Raw genomic sequence first — 16731 nt, 5'->3', positions numbered from 1 at the left:
AGCAGCAAGTAATTGGTGTGCTCGATTTGGATCCATCTCTACTTACATCAGATGGTGTAATGAAGAGTTATTTGGTAGAAGATGAAGTTCGTATTGAGGAGTTCACAAAACCGGTGACATATTCAGTGGACTTTAATGAGGAAGACTGTAATGCTAAGTGTTCATGTGAGTTATTTCAGATGAGAGGGATACTGTGTAGGCATATTTTGGCCATATTCAAGTCTAACGGTATAAAATCATTGCCAGACCAGTACATTCTAGACTGATGGAGAAATGACATCAAGAGAAGATACACACTCATTCGCAGTAGCTATGACGCAGGGGATCAGATGCCAAATGGTAATAGATATTCAATTCTTTTGAATATGTGTTATGAGATGATAACTTATGTGGCGGATTCTAATGAGCAATTCGAAGATGCAAAGAAGAGGATACAGGAGATAACTGAATGTTATCGCGAGCAGACATGCAACTTATCTCAAACCCAAACAGGTTTGAAGGCGATGAATTTTAAAATAAGTTAATCTGGTTTAATTCGTTATAACTACTTAATTTCGACATTTTAAAATCTTTTGCCCATAACTAGTTCGAATGCTGGTTTGATGACAGAGGACAAAACTACAGTTGGTAGTTCACAACAAGTGAAGAGTCCACTTGTTGTTATAGGGAAAGGAAGACCCCCATCTCTGAGGTGAGCATCCAGGATGGAGACGGACATGCAAAAGGTTAAAGCCAAAAAAAGGAAAGCACAAGTTAGAGGAAAACGCAAACAGGTGAATGTTTTAACATTGAGAGAATAATAATAAAAAAAACGTAAGTGTAAATGTGTATTACATTTATAATGTTAATTCGCAAAGAAAGAAAAATTTACTACTTACTTTATTATTAGCGAGAAGGAGATACACCAGAAGGAGATATACCAATAGTGGGCACGCGTAGGAATTTATTTGGGCCGCCAGAAGTGGATATCACCAATCCTGGACAAGTGTAGGTATTAATTTTTGTCTCAGGTTTTATCAACCAAACAATGATTTCGTCCCTATCATTATTGGTCAATATTTGTATTGTGATCAATATGTCCTGCCTTTAATATTTATTAAGAATTTTCTTCTTTATAAACAGCCTGTTATAGACAGCTCAGTATTTGACAGTAGTGGAACCAAAAATCGAGAAACAGTATTTGGCAGCCAAGAAAGTGTAACATTCCTAAACTTTGCATCTACTAATTGTAATATTTAGATGACATTAATATTATTAAACTTTGCATGTACTAATTGTAATATTTACACATTAATCCTAGTAGATTTTTTTGGATTGGATGGCGCACAACCGGACCTTCTTGGGTTCTGATGGATCACAACCGGTGCAAGAAGGTTGAAATTTAATTTTTGCAACCATGAAAGTGATATGTTTTGTAATTATTTTTGTAAAAAGTTATTTGGTGGTTATATTTCTTTGTGGGAAGCAAGCTTGGCAAGTGACCTATTTTGTTTATATTTTATATTCACAAAACTTGAAAAGTGATAGTATGTAGGGGAATTTTTAGAGGAAGAAAGATTTTGTAATTAGTTTATGTTGAGAAAGTTTGGAAAGTGACAATATTTCCAATGGAGTATTTTTTGGAAGTTTGTATTTATTACGGTTGTAATTATTTTTGGTAGTGATAATGCATTGCCATTAGGCCAACAGATTTCGTAAAGCTAACAGGTTCATTTACGTGTGCACATGTACTGAGAATGCATTGTCAATGTGTAACAGGTTCATTTATGTGTTATGCTCATTTATGTGTTATGGGTATTGATAGTGCATTGCCATTAGGCCAACAGATTTCATAAAGCTAATAGGTTGATTTACATGTGCTCATGTACAGAGAATGTGTAATAGGTTTATTTATGTGTTATGGGTATTGATAGTGCACCACAGGTAGGCCAATAGATTGTCGCAGCTTTACGTGTGCATTACTACTGATAGTGTGTTGACATTTAGGCAACACGTTCAGCCAACTTTACGTGTAAACGGGTACTGATAGTGCATTTGTTTTGTAAGCCAACAGATTCATTTCAACTTTGTGCGTGTAACTTGGTTCCCAGTAAATCATTAGAATCATCTGTGCGTGTAACATGATTACAAAATTTTCCTTGGTTCCCAGCAGTAACATTAATATAAAAAAACCAAACAAAAACAAGTATAAAAACATGTTCAGCCGATTGTAAAGTTTCTATTCAATTCTCATGGAAGGCCGAAACACGTATACAATTAGACATAAATACAAATTCAGACTAATTATACAAATCTAATAACTAATAACTAAGTAACTTACATCGCACATCTAATAACTAACTTATATCACACATAAGTACAAATTCAGACTACTTATAAAAACAGAAACCACTACCTTGTTAATAAATAACAGCAAAAAACTAAAAAAAGACCAAAATACACCCGGGATAGCGTGCCTCAACGCCTTAGGACAGATTATCTTTCAAGAAGCACCAACTCCATCTCTCTCTTCTTAATTTCATCTACTATCTTACGGAGCTCAGTTACTTGGATTTCGACTTCGAAGAGTCTCTTCTCGAGCTCTTCCTCCTTCCTTGACAGTTCATTTGCATATTCTTGTAGCTCTATATCAGCCCACTTAAAATATTTACAGTATGGTAATCCCTGATAAGTGGCAATAAAAATTTAAAAATTGTTAGATGTACGTAACAGTGTATGAATCTATTAAACATGTTACATTATTTGAGTTGTAGTTACCTTTGTATTGTACTTTGGACACCTTAAGAAGGGTCGTCCTGGATTTGCCTTAGTATTTGAGTATCTCAATATAGCTTGAACCTCACAGAAGCACAAGGGAGGAGCGAAAGTACGTTTGCCAACGGCTGAAGAAGACAGTGATGACAACGACATTCTAACCTCAACCATAATCACAATGGAAATGCACACATATCAAAAGACACACATATCAAGAGAATTACAATTAATTTTTTTCAGAATAATAATAACTTGCAAAGATTAAGAAAGCCCTTTCCAGGCCAGAAATAAACATCATTGGCAGTCAACAAAGGGCAATAAGAAAATCGCATTCTCTTATGAGATTACAAATATGAAAGAAACAAATAAGCAATCGAACATGTAATCATATCTCCATTCAATCAAAAGGTATCATTCCAATTAAGTGCAACTGGATTAGGCTTCCCACATCCAAAGATTAATTTTGAAACAAATAAGCAATCAAACATGTAATCATATCTCCATTCAATCAAAATGTATCATTCCAATTAAGTGCAACTGGATTAGGCTTCCCACATCCAAAGATTAATTTTTTTCAGAATAATAATAATAATAATAATAACTTACAATTACTTTTTGTTTTTGTTTTGTTTTGTTTTTGTTTTTTATAGGATCATGACACTTTACTTGATACTCATTATATGATGGGTATGAGACTTGAGATAATTGGAGTTTTCTGTGCAAGAGTCTTCTTATTAGATTGGCAGGGGGACCAATTTGAAGTAATTAATGTAGACATTAAGTTCATGAATTCATACAATTCCAAAGTTGCCATTTAGAAATTATTTTATTTTTATTGTTTTTTGGGGCATAGGCAGTTGATTATAATAGTGATGGGTCATCTCTGTTGTGATTTATTAGGTCATACAGATTATGCCTTAGCCTAGTAATTCCTCTTTCTTTAAATTAACCATACTACTCCTTCATTACAGAAGATTAAATAAGAATCATAAACCCAAAATTTTTTTACTGTCAAATCCGACACATTCACTAGTCCAATCATGATCCAAGCATTCAAAAGGAATACAATGCACGTATACCGGATGGCACAACCCATTCACTAGTCCAAGCATGATCACCAGAAGAAAAACTCCAAACCAAAATAGTTGAAAAGTTAAACAAAAGCAACAAACAAAATAAGGAAAAAATGCATAATACAAAAAGAAATGTACTTGCCTTCCACCTGGACCGGACATGGGCGACTGTCTTCCTTGTGCCTTGATGAAGGAAAGGGGCTAGGGTTAGGGTTTTGGGATTAGGGTTAGGGTTAGAGTTTCGGGATGAGGGAAAGGGGCTGGTTAGGATTCGGGTTAGATTTAGGGTTAGGGTTTCGGGATGAAGGGAAATGGGTTGGGTTAGGGTTAGGGTTTCGGGATGAGGGTTAGGGTTGCGGTTTCGGATTAGGTCTACTGGGTCATCTTCAAGGAAGGTGAGAAGTCGGGGTGAAGGGAAATGAAAGGCCTTTGCATTTCGAAACACAGAGAGGCTTCGGGCTTCAGGGTCTTCGCTGGAGAGAACGTAAACGACTTCAGGGTCTTCTCTGGAGAGAACATAAACGGCTTCAGGGGCTTTGCATTTCGAAACACAGAGAGGAAGGAAGGGGTTTGCGAGAAAGGGGGAGAGGGGTCTTCGGGGAAGGAGAAACACAGAACATTCGAGAAAAAGGAAGGGGTTCGCGAGAAAGGGGGAGAGGGGTCTTCGGGGAAGGAGAAATATAGAACATTCTAGAAATTGGAGAGAAGGAGGGAGGGCTGGGGGGAAATGGGAGGGAGGGTTGGGAGAAATGGGTCAAACACAATAAAAGTAAAAACGACGTCATTTTACTTTTCCACGTCAGCAGCCGACTGCAAGCCGTTTACGTACGCGACTGTAAGTAGCATTTTTGCGCTGGGGTTTAATAAAAGGATAATGACTTACTACTTTTTATCATTTATTTACTATTCTTTTTAATTTTTTTCTACTTAATAATTAAGAAAGTGATCTTCTCATTAAAGTCGTACTCACTATGATATTTAATTTTACTCATAATTATTAGATTACTGTTTTATCACATCAATACCGATTGAAAATTTAGTATATAACATTCTCCTAAAGTACCAATCAGTCAATTTCTATTACTTGACCAAACGAAATATATCCCCTTTTTTTTTTCTTTTAAAAAAATTGTGAGAATATTGATAATATTTGTATTTCATTTAAAACGAAAATAGCAAAAGGCATCCATCTGTAAACAATTAAAGTCTCCCATTGCTGCTTAGCCTTGAACATAGGGTTGTAATCGAGCCGAACCGAGCCAGTCTTTGGCTTGTCGAGTTCGGCTCAACTCAAAATACTCGAGCTCGAGTCCGAGTTCGAGATTTTTTTTTTTATTCTTTGTTCAAGCTCAACTCAATAAGCTAAACTCTCAACTTAAACTTGAGCTCGAGCTCGTCCCACAAATGAGTTCGAGTCGAGCCGAGCTCGAGCTCAAATTGTTTATTTTTTTATTTTTTAAATAAGATTTAATAATTAAAAAATTAAAAAATTAAAAAAATAAAAAAATAAAAATCTAATATTGAATTTATACAACTAACAAGTAGAACATTTATTGAATTATAAAATTTTAAAAATTTTATAAATGATTAATATTTAACTAGTTGATATTTATCCAAAATAACAATATATTATATACCTACATATATTATTAATATATATACTTAATATGATAGTATATATCTATTTCATATATAGTTTTCACATATTAGTATATGAAATTATTAAATTTTATCGACTAATTATCATACAAATTATAAAATGTACTTATGAAGTATATTCACTATATAGATGTAAGTAATTAGATTACATATTATATATTTAATTATAAAAGTGATATGTTTATATTATTAGTTACTACATATATATGTGTGTATATATACATATATACATAGATATATGTATATATTTATCAATATATGAATGAGTTTTAATCGAGTGAGCTAACGAATCGACTTGAATATAAACAAGTGAGCCTTAATGAGCCTTAGCTGAGTCGAGTCGAGTTTTGTCGGGCATGTATCATTTACAATTTGAGCGGGTATCTGTTTTCAAGAACGAGTTTTTTATTTTTATTTTTTCCACGAATCGAGTTCGATTTGAGTTTAACCAAATAAGTACCGAACAGACGTTCAAATAGATTGATTCATCTACAACCCTACTTGAACAAGAAGGATGAGTCCATAGTACATACTCTCCTAGCATTTCAAGGCGCTGACATTGACAAAGGTTATGTATTGCTCAGGATTAGATGGGCCCATTGCTTTTGTTTCAGCAAAGCACCCGCATTAAATATCTATAAACGCAAATAGGCCTTCCATTAGTGGTCCAGTTGGAGTATGTCTAGGCCCGGGTTGAATGAATAAAAAAAAAAAAAAGTATTTTCTGGACGAAAAATAACCATCTGTACGAGAAAGATGGGGCTCATCAGGCACGGAACAGAACATGGGAAGCCTTATCATGTCAATATCATAAAAAAAAAAAAAGAAGAGTAGATTTTTGGACCAAAAATAACTTAAATACGAGGTAGATCATTAGGCACAAAACATTTGGACATTCAAACTTTATTTGTGAACTATTCATAATATTACAAGCACATTAGCATTTGATACGGTAGTAATCTAAAAATGCTAAATTATTCACAGATTGACGTGCCATATGACATGGCAGGCTATGTCAGTAAGTCAGTCAACTTTGACCAGTCACTGTTTAATATTGACGTGGCATGTTGATCAGTCAGCATTTTCCTAAGAACTATGCAAGAATCTCTTTTTATTTCTCTCTAAAACCTACAACAAATAAATTATAAATAAAGCATACGTAAAAATACCCCTCAAAATAGCAAAAGAAGAATCCATCAATAATCATAATCAGGCAAGGAATAATAATCTTGAGTGAGTGCTTCAAAAGAGGGAAGGCAAATTATGGTGGCTTAATTATTAATGCCAACACGACAAAGGACAATAGCTATTCATTAATAGTTCGGTTTGAATTTATAATTCATCTCAATTTATTTTATTATTATTTATTATTATTCATCAATTTTAATTTATAAATCTTATTTTTATTTACAATTCGTCTTATTACTATTCACAATTTATTTTAACTCACTTTTAAATCTATACGAGGCCTTAACTTATGACTTTCTGAGTATGTGCGCAAAAGTATACGTAGAAAGAGAGGGGCGTGGTTTGAAATTTGAATATGGGGGTGGGTCCCAAAGGTTAACGTGGACAGGTGGCCGAAGTGGACTGACCACGTTGATATTATATATGTATATAAAGCAGTGTTTTAAATTTCGTACCGTACCAGTTAGTACGGTCGAAATTTTTCGTTTCGGCCGTTCGGCCGGTACAGGTACTATACCTGTTCCGTACCGGCCAAAATACCGGCTGTACCGGCTGGTATCGGTCGTACAGGCCTCAATTTCGGTCTGTACCGGCCTATATTTCGGCCGGTACCGGCCGATATTTCGACCTGTATTTTTTTTTTTTTCGTTTTTTCAAACTACAAGCTTATTTTTTAACCCCCAATTCAGACTAGACTATTTATAATTTATATATATGTAATTGTATATAGTTTATTTATATATAGACTATTATTTTGGAATATAATTTTTATATATATTTATTTATATAATTTATTTATAGATTGACTATCCCGAAACGCTATCTCGAAACGGTACCGGTACCGAAATATTTCGTTCCAGTGCCCTGACCGATATGGCGTCCGATACGGTATTCAAAACATTGATATAAAGTCCGAAGGAAACAAATGGGGGAAGATACTTGTAGGTTTGGTATGGTTGGGGGTGAAGGCTTTCTTTCTTTAGCTTCCCAGTAAAATAAAATAAAAATAAGAGAAAAACTTTGAACTGATCCATCTATTCTTCTTCAAATAATAGTCATTCAATAAAAAAATGCCACATATGAGTCTCATTTTAACAATATTGTAATCGCACCACATACTAATAAAATTCATCACATCATAAATTTTCTTCTCCTCTCCAGGCGAAATGCTTCTCTACCTCTCCTCTCTCGCAACCACCTCGCACCGACGTCGGGCCCTCCCTCCATCATCTCGTACCGGCGTCGAGCCCTCCTCCCTCCCTTTCTTGGAACCCTCCTCACCCATGAAACCCCCTTGAGGCGAACCCATTCCACCAACCCTCCATTTTAGGCAAAATCTGCTCCTCGAACCCTCCCCCTCTTTTGCAGCACTGGCATCGATTGAAAAATTCTAAACTAAACAATGGGAAATAGCATCGTGTTCAAAAAAGCCCAAACATAAACGATTCGAGTTGTGTGAGAGAGAGAGAGAGGAGTGGTGATGTTCTGTTGTTCTTGAATGGCTCCAACGAGATTCAAAACAAATGGTGATTTAAATTAGTTTTGTGATTATTTGATGCATGTTTGGGTCTGTGATTTGAGTTACTTTGTGTGAAAATCTAACTTCTTTAAATTGATTTGATGAATGAGCAACTGAGGATGAACAAAAACAATGATATATGGAATTATCGGATGCTTTGGTTTTATGTTGTTTAGTGTAAACTTGTTGACATGTTGCCCTTTGATTGAGGGCTGTTAAACGCCCAAAACTAGGCGGACCTTTCCAAAGAGGTACTCTCAAAATAAAGCATTGGGACTCTTTTTTCAAAATAATTGAACACATAGACTAACATACCTCTGTTTCTTTTAGTGTGCATGTGACTCCAAAATACTTTTATGCCATGTTTCTAGGAGTTGTTTTGGGAATCCGAACGTACGGGCTCTTTTTTTTTTTTTTTTTTTTTAACTCACCTTATATTATAACTTTTTTATTGGGTGTAGAGTGTGTTCAGTATCTATGAGAATTTTTTTTTATATATATATATATATATTTATTTGTTTTGAAAGGTTGTTATAGATAGATTTAACATATATATTGAATAACTCTTTTGATTATACAGTTAAAATAAGATAAAAATTAAAAGTTAAAAAAATTGAATTATTTATTATATTTTATATGAGAATTAAAAAAAATTATAATAATTATATAAAATGAAATGAGATAAGTCTAATTATTTGATGAAAGTGAAGAACTCTTTTAGTGTTAACAAACTATTTTATAATTATTTATAATTTTTTTTTATTTCATCTCAGCATTTAAAGGAGTTACAAGTACTACTCAACAAAGGCAAGTGGTTAATAAGAATCACTGCGTTTTGAAAAGCACTTTTTTATTTTTTATTCAATTAGTAAAACATATATGCTAGCTTCACGTAGTGGTGGCATAAACAAATCCCATAATATATGAAGAGGGAGGGCCTTTAATAAAGGAAGTTTTCTTGATCCCTTCATTATTTTTTTTTATTTTTTATTTTTTCATTTAAAAGATGCTCCACTGTCTTTCATTATTCATTGCTCAACAACTCGAATAGTATATATTGAGACATAGTATCTTATACTTTTCTCTTCTTCTTCTTTTTTTTCTCTACGATGAATTCAATACCAATTCTCTAAAAAGTTTCTCATTTTTTATTTAAAAGATGCTCTCGCTCAATTTAGATGAGAAAAGCTCCAAACAGTTTGGTGATATTTTTCCCTTTACACCAGCGAATAAGATCTCAGCATATATGAAATTTATGTATCTTATGGTGTGGGTTAGTTTATTGAATTGCAAACTCTCCTCCCGCACCCTCTTTTCTTTCTCCTTTTCTTTTTTTCCTTTTCTCTTCTCTCTCGAATGCCTCTTTTGATTCTCCTCTCCCCTTTTTTTGGCTGCAAATTTGTGTTGGTTTTTGCACTGGGTTTTGTTTTTTGCTTTTGCTGTTGGGTTGCTTCTTTTGCAATAGCAAACTTTTTTTGGCCGTAAATTTGAGTTGTTATTTGCACCGGTGCTGGGTTTTTGCACCGGATTGTACACTTTCTTTTAGTTGCAAATTTGAGTTATTTTTTGCATTGGGTTGCATTTTTTTTTTTTGCTGGGTTGTTTCTTTTGCAATGTCAGACTTTTTTTTGGTTGCATGTGTTATTTTTTGCACTGCATGAGAGAGTGAATTTGAGAGAGAGATAGGGTGGGGCGAGCAGGCGAACGAGGGTGGGGAGGAGGAGGAGAGAGAGAGAGGGGGGAAGAGATTAGACACACAAAAGAAAATAACATGATCAGCTGCATGTAGATATATTGTTTACTTTGCTGTAACTCATACGTGTCAACTCCTCATTCACGGGTGTAAATCTGCTGCAACTCATACATGTCAACTCCTCATTCGTGGGTGTAAATCTGAGTACCTCAATAGACTGGCTGATAGCGTCTCCCAATTCAGATATATTTAGAAGGCATTGACCATGTAGCTGTTCTTACCTAAGGAATACGCATTAAGAGGTCACATAGTATTATCTAAAGAGTATTGATATACACATAATATATTTTCACAATATATTTCATAACAATATATTTTTGTAAAGTAATGTTATTTTTATAAAGTGTTTTATAAAATTACTCCTCATTTAATATGTTGTTATGAAATGTATTGTGAAAAATATTGTGTATAAATAATTTTATAAAGTAATATTACTTTTATAAAGTGTTTTATAAAATTATCTCTCATTTAATATATTGTTGTGAAATGTATTGTAAAAAATATTATGTATAAATTATTTTTATTATCGAAATCCATTCATCCAAATGTACGTCGAAAGGATTCCAACTTTTCTCTTGTATTTTTTTCAAAAACATTTTATTTTCTTTCCAAATATCCTTTAAGCAGTAAAAAAATTTAAGGAAAAATAAAAGTATGTTCTTGCCTGCCAGACGAGACGTAGACAGTGGACTCAACTATTTTCACATGAAAATATATCTAAAACATTTTTTCTCTTTAATTTTGAAGATCTCGAAAAGTGTTCGTAACCAAAGATACTAAAATTATATCTTATAAGTGATAAACCCGCAACGTTCTGTACAATATCCATGAAGTGTAGGAGGAGACTGATTTAAATATAAAAAGTTAAGAGAAATTCTTGGTATCAACCGGTTGTTGGGAAAAGTGAACCTATACTACCCAACCCCCTGGTCCCAAGCACCTCTCCCCTAGTCCTCCTCCTTCCCTGGGTTTTCCATGATTGCCCACTAACAAGAACTCGATGGGAAGAGAAGAAAAATAAAAAAGGGAAGAGAGAGAGGAAAAAAAAAACCCTCACACGTACTTCAGGTGTGGGATCAGTAACGGTTGCTGATCATAGAAGAACTCAAAAAGTTAAAGAGGGACTCGCATGATATTGAGAAGGGCAATCAACAAATGAAGACAGGTTGGTTGGAGAGCTTCTTACAAAGCATGCATTTTAAAAACACCCACGTTAATTAAGTATGCTATATTGTATACAGGCCCCCCTTTTTTAATTAAGTGCTATTAAAGTGTAGCACTACTCTACTCTTTTTAATTATGAAAAATAAAACTAATTTTAATTCTCCACTTTAGGCGCGACGAATTAAATATACTTTTCACAAAAAACACAGAAATAATTTGAAAATACCAATGTTGTCAATAATGCAGGAAGTACCCAAAATAAAATAAAATCCCCCAATCATGGAAGAGGGAGAGCCTTGAGACCTTCATTGAAGAAACTGGAAAAAGCATCCATTTGAGGTTTAGGTAGGACAAGGCCAACCTCAATGCCACCCTTCACATCCCTACTCTCAGCAAGTGAAATGGCTCCCGTAGAATCAATTGAAATGTCTTCTATTTTCTTGGGTCTTCCCAGCCCGAAATCAGTTTCATAAAGATCCACTTTAGGCGACCCAGCAAGCATAACATGGATCTCCGACCTGAATAACACTTTCCAATCTGAAATCCACTTCTCTGCACCTTCTAAAATTGCCTTATCTAACCTCTTCACAGTGCTTCCAATCGCTTTCGCCGCTGCAACAAGCCCGTCTTCTCCCGCTAATCCATTCCTCCTCGCCATGGCCCGGCCAAACCCGACGCAATTGCCAAAATACGTTGTAGGCACCGGAAAGTCCAGACGGGTAATACCGCCCGCAATGAACCCCAAGTAATTCGGATCCTCTCTGCCATATTTCTCATTATTCAACCCCTCTTGGGTTTTAACTAAACATACCCATATAAATGCACATGTTAGGATGTACGCAGATAAATGTTCCGGGAGAGATTCATTTTTAACGTTGCATTCTTCAACAATGAACATTTTGATCCGCTCCATGTCCTTCGAACCCACGACGAATGTGGTTCTAACCATGTTGGACAAATAATACCCGTCATTGGCTTCTGTCCCAAAAACAGTCTTTTTTGTAAATCTTCGCTGCCACCACTCCTTCAAAAGAATCTCCTCGAGCCCATATGCGTCCACAATCACCTTCCGGTCAAAGCTTGGTAAAGATTTGATAGGGTAAGAGTCTCCGAAGCTGCAAAACGAGGCCCAGGTCTTGATGAAATTGTTGAATGTCCTTTCATCTGCTACAACTTGATGGTAAGCGAGTCCAATACAAAAGCCAGAGCTTGGAAAGACTGTGATTTGGACAGCTAACAAAGGAAGCAAGCGCTCTTCATCAGCAGACAAATATGGTGGAAGCAACTCCGGAACAAGTTGGTAGAATTCATTGACATCCCGGGGACGATTACCCGAAAGATGGTTGAAATCTCCAGCAGACTCGGCAACGGTCAAAAGAACCTTATTGTTGTCAGCTTGGGAGCAAACCAGGTGGGGCTTGCCAGGCTCGGATGGTAAGTTAAGGTTACCGGCAAACGGGTAGTAGAGTTGGAGGGTCAAGGAGAGGGAGCGCTTGAGGTTAGGGAGGGCAGTGGATGTGAAATAATTGGTTGGGTGGGGATATTCATAGAAGAACAAAGGTTGGCTTGGGGAGAAGAATAGCCATGGTATGTCAAAGAAGGTTAGAGGGAGAGAGGAGCCGGTTTGTGGAGGTGATGAATTTGGTACTGGGGGAGAGATATACAAGTGCTCAAGTACCTTGACTGGGGACGTCTTTGCCATGGCTATGAATCAGAGGAAGAGAATGACAGATTCTGATAATTCTGATATAATGGGACTTGGGTAGCTAGCATGTTAAAAAAAATATGGGACAAGGTGCACGTGAAACAGCAAAATGTTAAAAAATAAATAAAATTAAGTTCCTGGTGCCAACCATTAGAACGGAAACTTTCACATGGGGAAAATAACTGAGAGCACAGGCCATATTTATCTTCAAAATTTGAAAAAAATATAAATAAAATAAGTTTCTTCAAAAAATAAAACTTGAATTATGAGTTATAATAATTTTAAGTATATTTTTAAATTTAAATATGTACTATTCATCTTCAAAAATAATATTTTATTATAAAAATTACTTTAACTGCTTTGCTTTTTAATTTTCATTTCCCACGATTTTCACTTAATTCTTCTAAACGCCCTTTCACTTTCATTTTTGTGTTCACTTTCTTGGCAAATAGTACTAGAATAATATAGAGGTATTTTAAAGAGTTATTACAAACTGTTTTAAGAAGATAGGGGGTCTTTTCCACTATAGAAGTCCAATAAACATTGGGGCAATTTATAAGGGGTATGCATTCAAACGCATTGTTTGTTGCGGCCCATTGCGCTAGTTGATGCACTAATCGATTTTGGTTCCAATCAATTTTCTATGCACTCCAACTCTTGAGTAGCACTGAGATGTCTGTGAGTATATTAGAGATGGTCCAGCCTGGAGATGTAATGGGATTAGAATAACATTGGTAATCATTTGGCTATCTCCTTCAATGATGATATCATAAAGATGTCAATGTGTAGCTTCCTCAATTGTCAGCTTAGCTGCCATGGCTTCTCCAAAAGTTGGATTTACTGAATCTACTTGCTGAGTTACCACAAAAACAATTATTCCAGTGTTGGACCTACAGATGGCTGCTGCTGTTGAGCCATTGTTTCTAACAACTACATCATAAGAGAAGAAGAAATGTCCTACTGGAGGAGGTATCCATTCTGGCATGTTTGCTTGCGGTTGATTCTTTACTTCCCACATGTGCTGATGTTTTTTGTGTAACTTGATCACAGAGTTTGCAAAAGGGATTGGTGATTTGCATGGGAGGTTATGAATGACCTGGTTTCTTAAGAACCAGAGGGAATCCATGGCAATAATTGAAAAAAGTTGGAAATTATGGTACTGTTCTCTTTTGGAATTCAGTAGCTTTTTGGGATCTAAGATTAGTTTGAGCCATTCTTGTAGAGGAGAAGTAACAAACAATAAGATATTGAGTGGCCAAGGGGAAAGTCTCCAAAGAATCCGTGAGTGTGCACATCTTAGGAAAAGGTGGTCAGTTGCTTCTTCCTCTGTATGACATATGGGACAGAGAGAATCATTTTCAGATAGTGACAATGGAAGTTTCAGTCAACTTTTTGTGGGAAGACTATTGGAGATGACTTTCCAAAGGAACAACTTCAATATGTCTTAAATTTTTATTTTCCATAATTTTTTCCAATTAGATTTGGAAAAAGGAAAGCTGATGGGTAGGGAACCATTTTGTTGAGAGATGATATACTCATAGGTTGATTTGACAAAAAAGTTGCCTTAGTTGTGGTTGAGCCAAATAGGCTTGTCATGCATGTGGGGTAGTGTGGATTGTGATAAGGGGATTTTGATGATTTCTTTGGCACTTTCTTGATTGAAAAGGGCAGTAACGAGAATATCATTCCAGCGGCGGGGTTGTTCATGCATCAATGCTGAGACAGTGAGGTTTGGGTCCATAAAGATGGATGCGCCTTTTCTGATTGGTTTGAAGAATTCAATTGAGGGGATCTAAGAGTCATTCCACACTTTGGTTGGTATACCATTCACAAATTGATAGCAAAAATTTGCCTAAATAAGAGGTTTAGGATACATTTCTAGACCCAAGAGTAAGTAGATTTTGGAGTTACTTAAAGGAATAATGAGGATTTCAAGTATCTTGAGGAGAGGAATTGTTGACACAGACTTGGTTTTTTTGCAGAGATGTTCATCCGATCTTAGAGATGAGGGTTTGATTGAAGTTGGAGTTTAGCCTGGGTCCCAGTCCTCCTTTGGATTTTGGTTGGCTTATAGAGTGCCTATCTTTTGGGGTGAAGTTGGATTTTTTGTTTAGTTTGAAACCCCACCAAAAATTCTTCATATGAGAATCTATTTTTTTGCAGGTTGATTTGGTAAGGCTTAAAGAGGACATGGTGTACGATGAGATTGAGCTAGCAGCTGATTTGAGTAGTGTGGTACGACATGCCTAAGATAGAAGTTTTGAGCTCCAGCAAATCAATCTTGTCTGAACTTTCTCTATTATATCAGTGAACAAAGGTTTTTATGATTTACTAAATAAGAGTGGGAGTCCTAGATACTTTAAGGGTGAATTGGTTTTTTTGAATTGGAGGATGGATCTGATGAATTGGTTTTCATGAAGAATAGGTATTTAGACAGTTAAGAATTGTTTGAGTAGATTGGATGGTGGCTTTACTAAAGATGATAAGGTCATCAGCAAATAGTAAATGGAAAATTATGGGGTCATCTTTGCTTATCTTAATACCTTCAAAAAGGTTTCTATTGACCTCCCTGGTGATGAGCCTGGACAAAACTTCACTGCCTAAGATGAACAAGAAAGGGGAAAGTGAATCTCCTTGCCTTAGTCCTCGTGTGAGTTTGAAATAACCATGGGGAGAACCATTTATGAGGATGGAGTAAGAGATAATGGAGATGCATTCTGTTATCCATTGGATCCAAGTTTGACTAAATTCAGGTTGTGCAAAATAGATATAAGAAAGGGCTATAACATGGAGTCCTTTTCAATGTCAATTTTAATTGCCAAGAGCCCTTTCTTGATTTTTTTTTTTTTTTCTTTTTCATAAGAGAAAATAGTTCTTGAGTGATGATTGTATTCTCTAGGATTATGCGGCCAAGAACAAAGGCTGTTTGGAAAGGGGATATGATTGAAGGGAGAATAGTTTTAAGTATGTTAGCTAAAATTTTTGAAATGATTTTAAAATAAACATTTGCTAAGCTAATGGGTCTGACGTGATGCACTGAGCATGGAGATTGAAACTTTGGGAAGAGTGTAATATGTGTATGGTTTATTTCCTTTAGAATCTTGCCTTGTTGAACGAAGCTTTTGATTGCTTCTATCAAATCAATGTTGATCACATCCCAATAGAATTTAAAGAAAAGATATGTGAATCCATTAGGACCAGGAGCTTTAGAGGATGTGGTATTTTGGATGGCTGACTTAATCTCTGTTGAATCCAAGGTTTCAAGTTTCATATAATTACATATTTACATATGGATTTTGATGATAACAAATAAATTCAAGCATAAAGGAGTCTCAAGCTCAAGTTGTCTACACAATGAAGCCAAGTACATCAATGAACCAAACATGAGCAAGAAAGGAAACAAGTTTACAAAGAAAGTTCTTAGAGTAATTTTGTACATCTTTTGATAAAACTCGAAATTGGATTAAGGCTCAAAATTAATATTTTCTCATAAAACATCAAATTTCATTTTCCACATGTGCATAATATATTTAAAAATTAAAAGTTTGAAATTTGAATTTTGAATTTTTGAAAGATGATTGATTGTCATCTTTCACATGTGCATGTTTTGTTTGAAAATTTTGAAAAGTGGTTGATGCTCTTTTTGACACATGCAAAAGACAGATGATTTTGTTTGAAAATCTTGAAAAGTAAATAATGCTCCTTTTGTTATGCGAAAAGTAAAATATCAAGTTTGAAAATTTTGAAAAGTGATTGATGCACTTTTTGACATATGCGAAAGGTAGATGCTTTTGTTTGAAATTTTTGAAAAGTAAATCATGCTCACTTTGTCATATGCAAAAAGTAAAAGATTAGGTTTGAAAAATTTGAAAAGTGAATGATGTTGTCTTTGACAATTGCAAAAAGGAGAAATTTT

The 16731-nt window shown here is 35.1% G+C and overlaps 2 protein-coding genes across 2 annotated transcripts; both read right to left on the bottom strand.

Annotated features, from left to right (window-relative positions):
• Positions 1–2475: 2475 nt before the first annotated feature.
• Positions 2476–2910, bottom strand: LOC121241412. The gene is made up of 2 exons (XM_041139168.1): positions 2758–2910; positions 2476–2664 (listed from the first exon to the last, which is right to left on the bottom strand). The coding sequence occupies exons 1-2, from the start codon at positions 2908–2910 to the stop codon at positions 2476–2478; spliced, it is 342 nt and encodes a 113-aa protein (XP_040995102.1).
• Positions 2911–11125: 8215 nt separating this feature from the next.
• On the bottom strand, positions 11126–12931 carry LOC121240349 (anthocyanin 5-aromatic acyltransferase-like). Its single transcript, XM_041137769.1, has one exon. It carries the CDS (start codon positions 12810–12812, stop codon positions 11388–11390), a length of 1425 nt encoding a protein of 474 aa, XP_040993703.1. The 5' UTR covers positions 12813–12931; the 3' UTR covers positions 11126–11387.
• Between the last annotated feature and the right edge of the window lie 3800 nt (positions 12932–16731).

This window comes from Juglans microcarpa x Juglans regia, chromosome 7S, assembly GCF_004785595.1.
Source record: "Juglans microcarpa x Juglans regia isolate MS1-56 chromosome 7S, Jm3101_v1.0, whole genome shotgun sequence".
Lineage (NCBI taxonomy): Eukaryota > Viridiplantae > Streptophyta > Magnoliopsida > Fagales > Juglandaceae > Juglans > Juglans microcarpa x Juglans regia.
The sequence above is the reverse complement of the archived record's forward strand: the minus strand, read 5'-3'. Positions and strand labels throughout refer to the sequence as shown.

Bases quoted from the DNA above. Each gene is read 5' to 3' on its own strand.
- LOC121240349 (XM_041137769.1), bottom strand. From the start codon at position 12,812: ATGGCAAAGACGTCCCCAGTCAAGGTACTTGAGCACTTGTATATCTCT.
- LOC121241412 (XM_041139168.1), bottom strand. From the start codon at position 2,910: ATGTCGTTGTCATCACTGTCTTCTTCAGCCGTTGGCAAACGTACTTTC. The intron at 2,665-2,757 runs GTAACTACAACT...GCCACTTATCAG, and splicing joins GTCCAAAGTACAATACAAAG to GGATTACCATACTGTAAATA.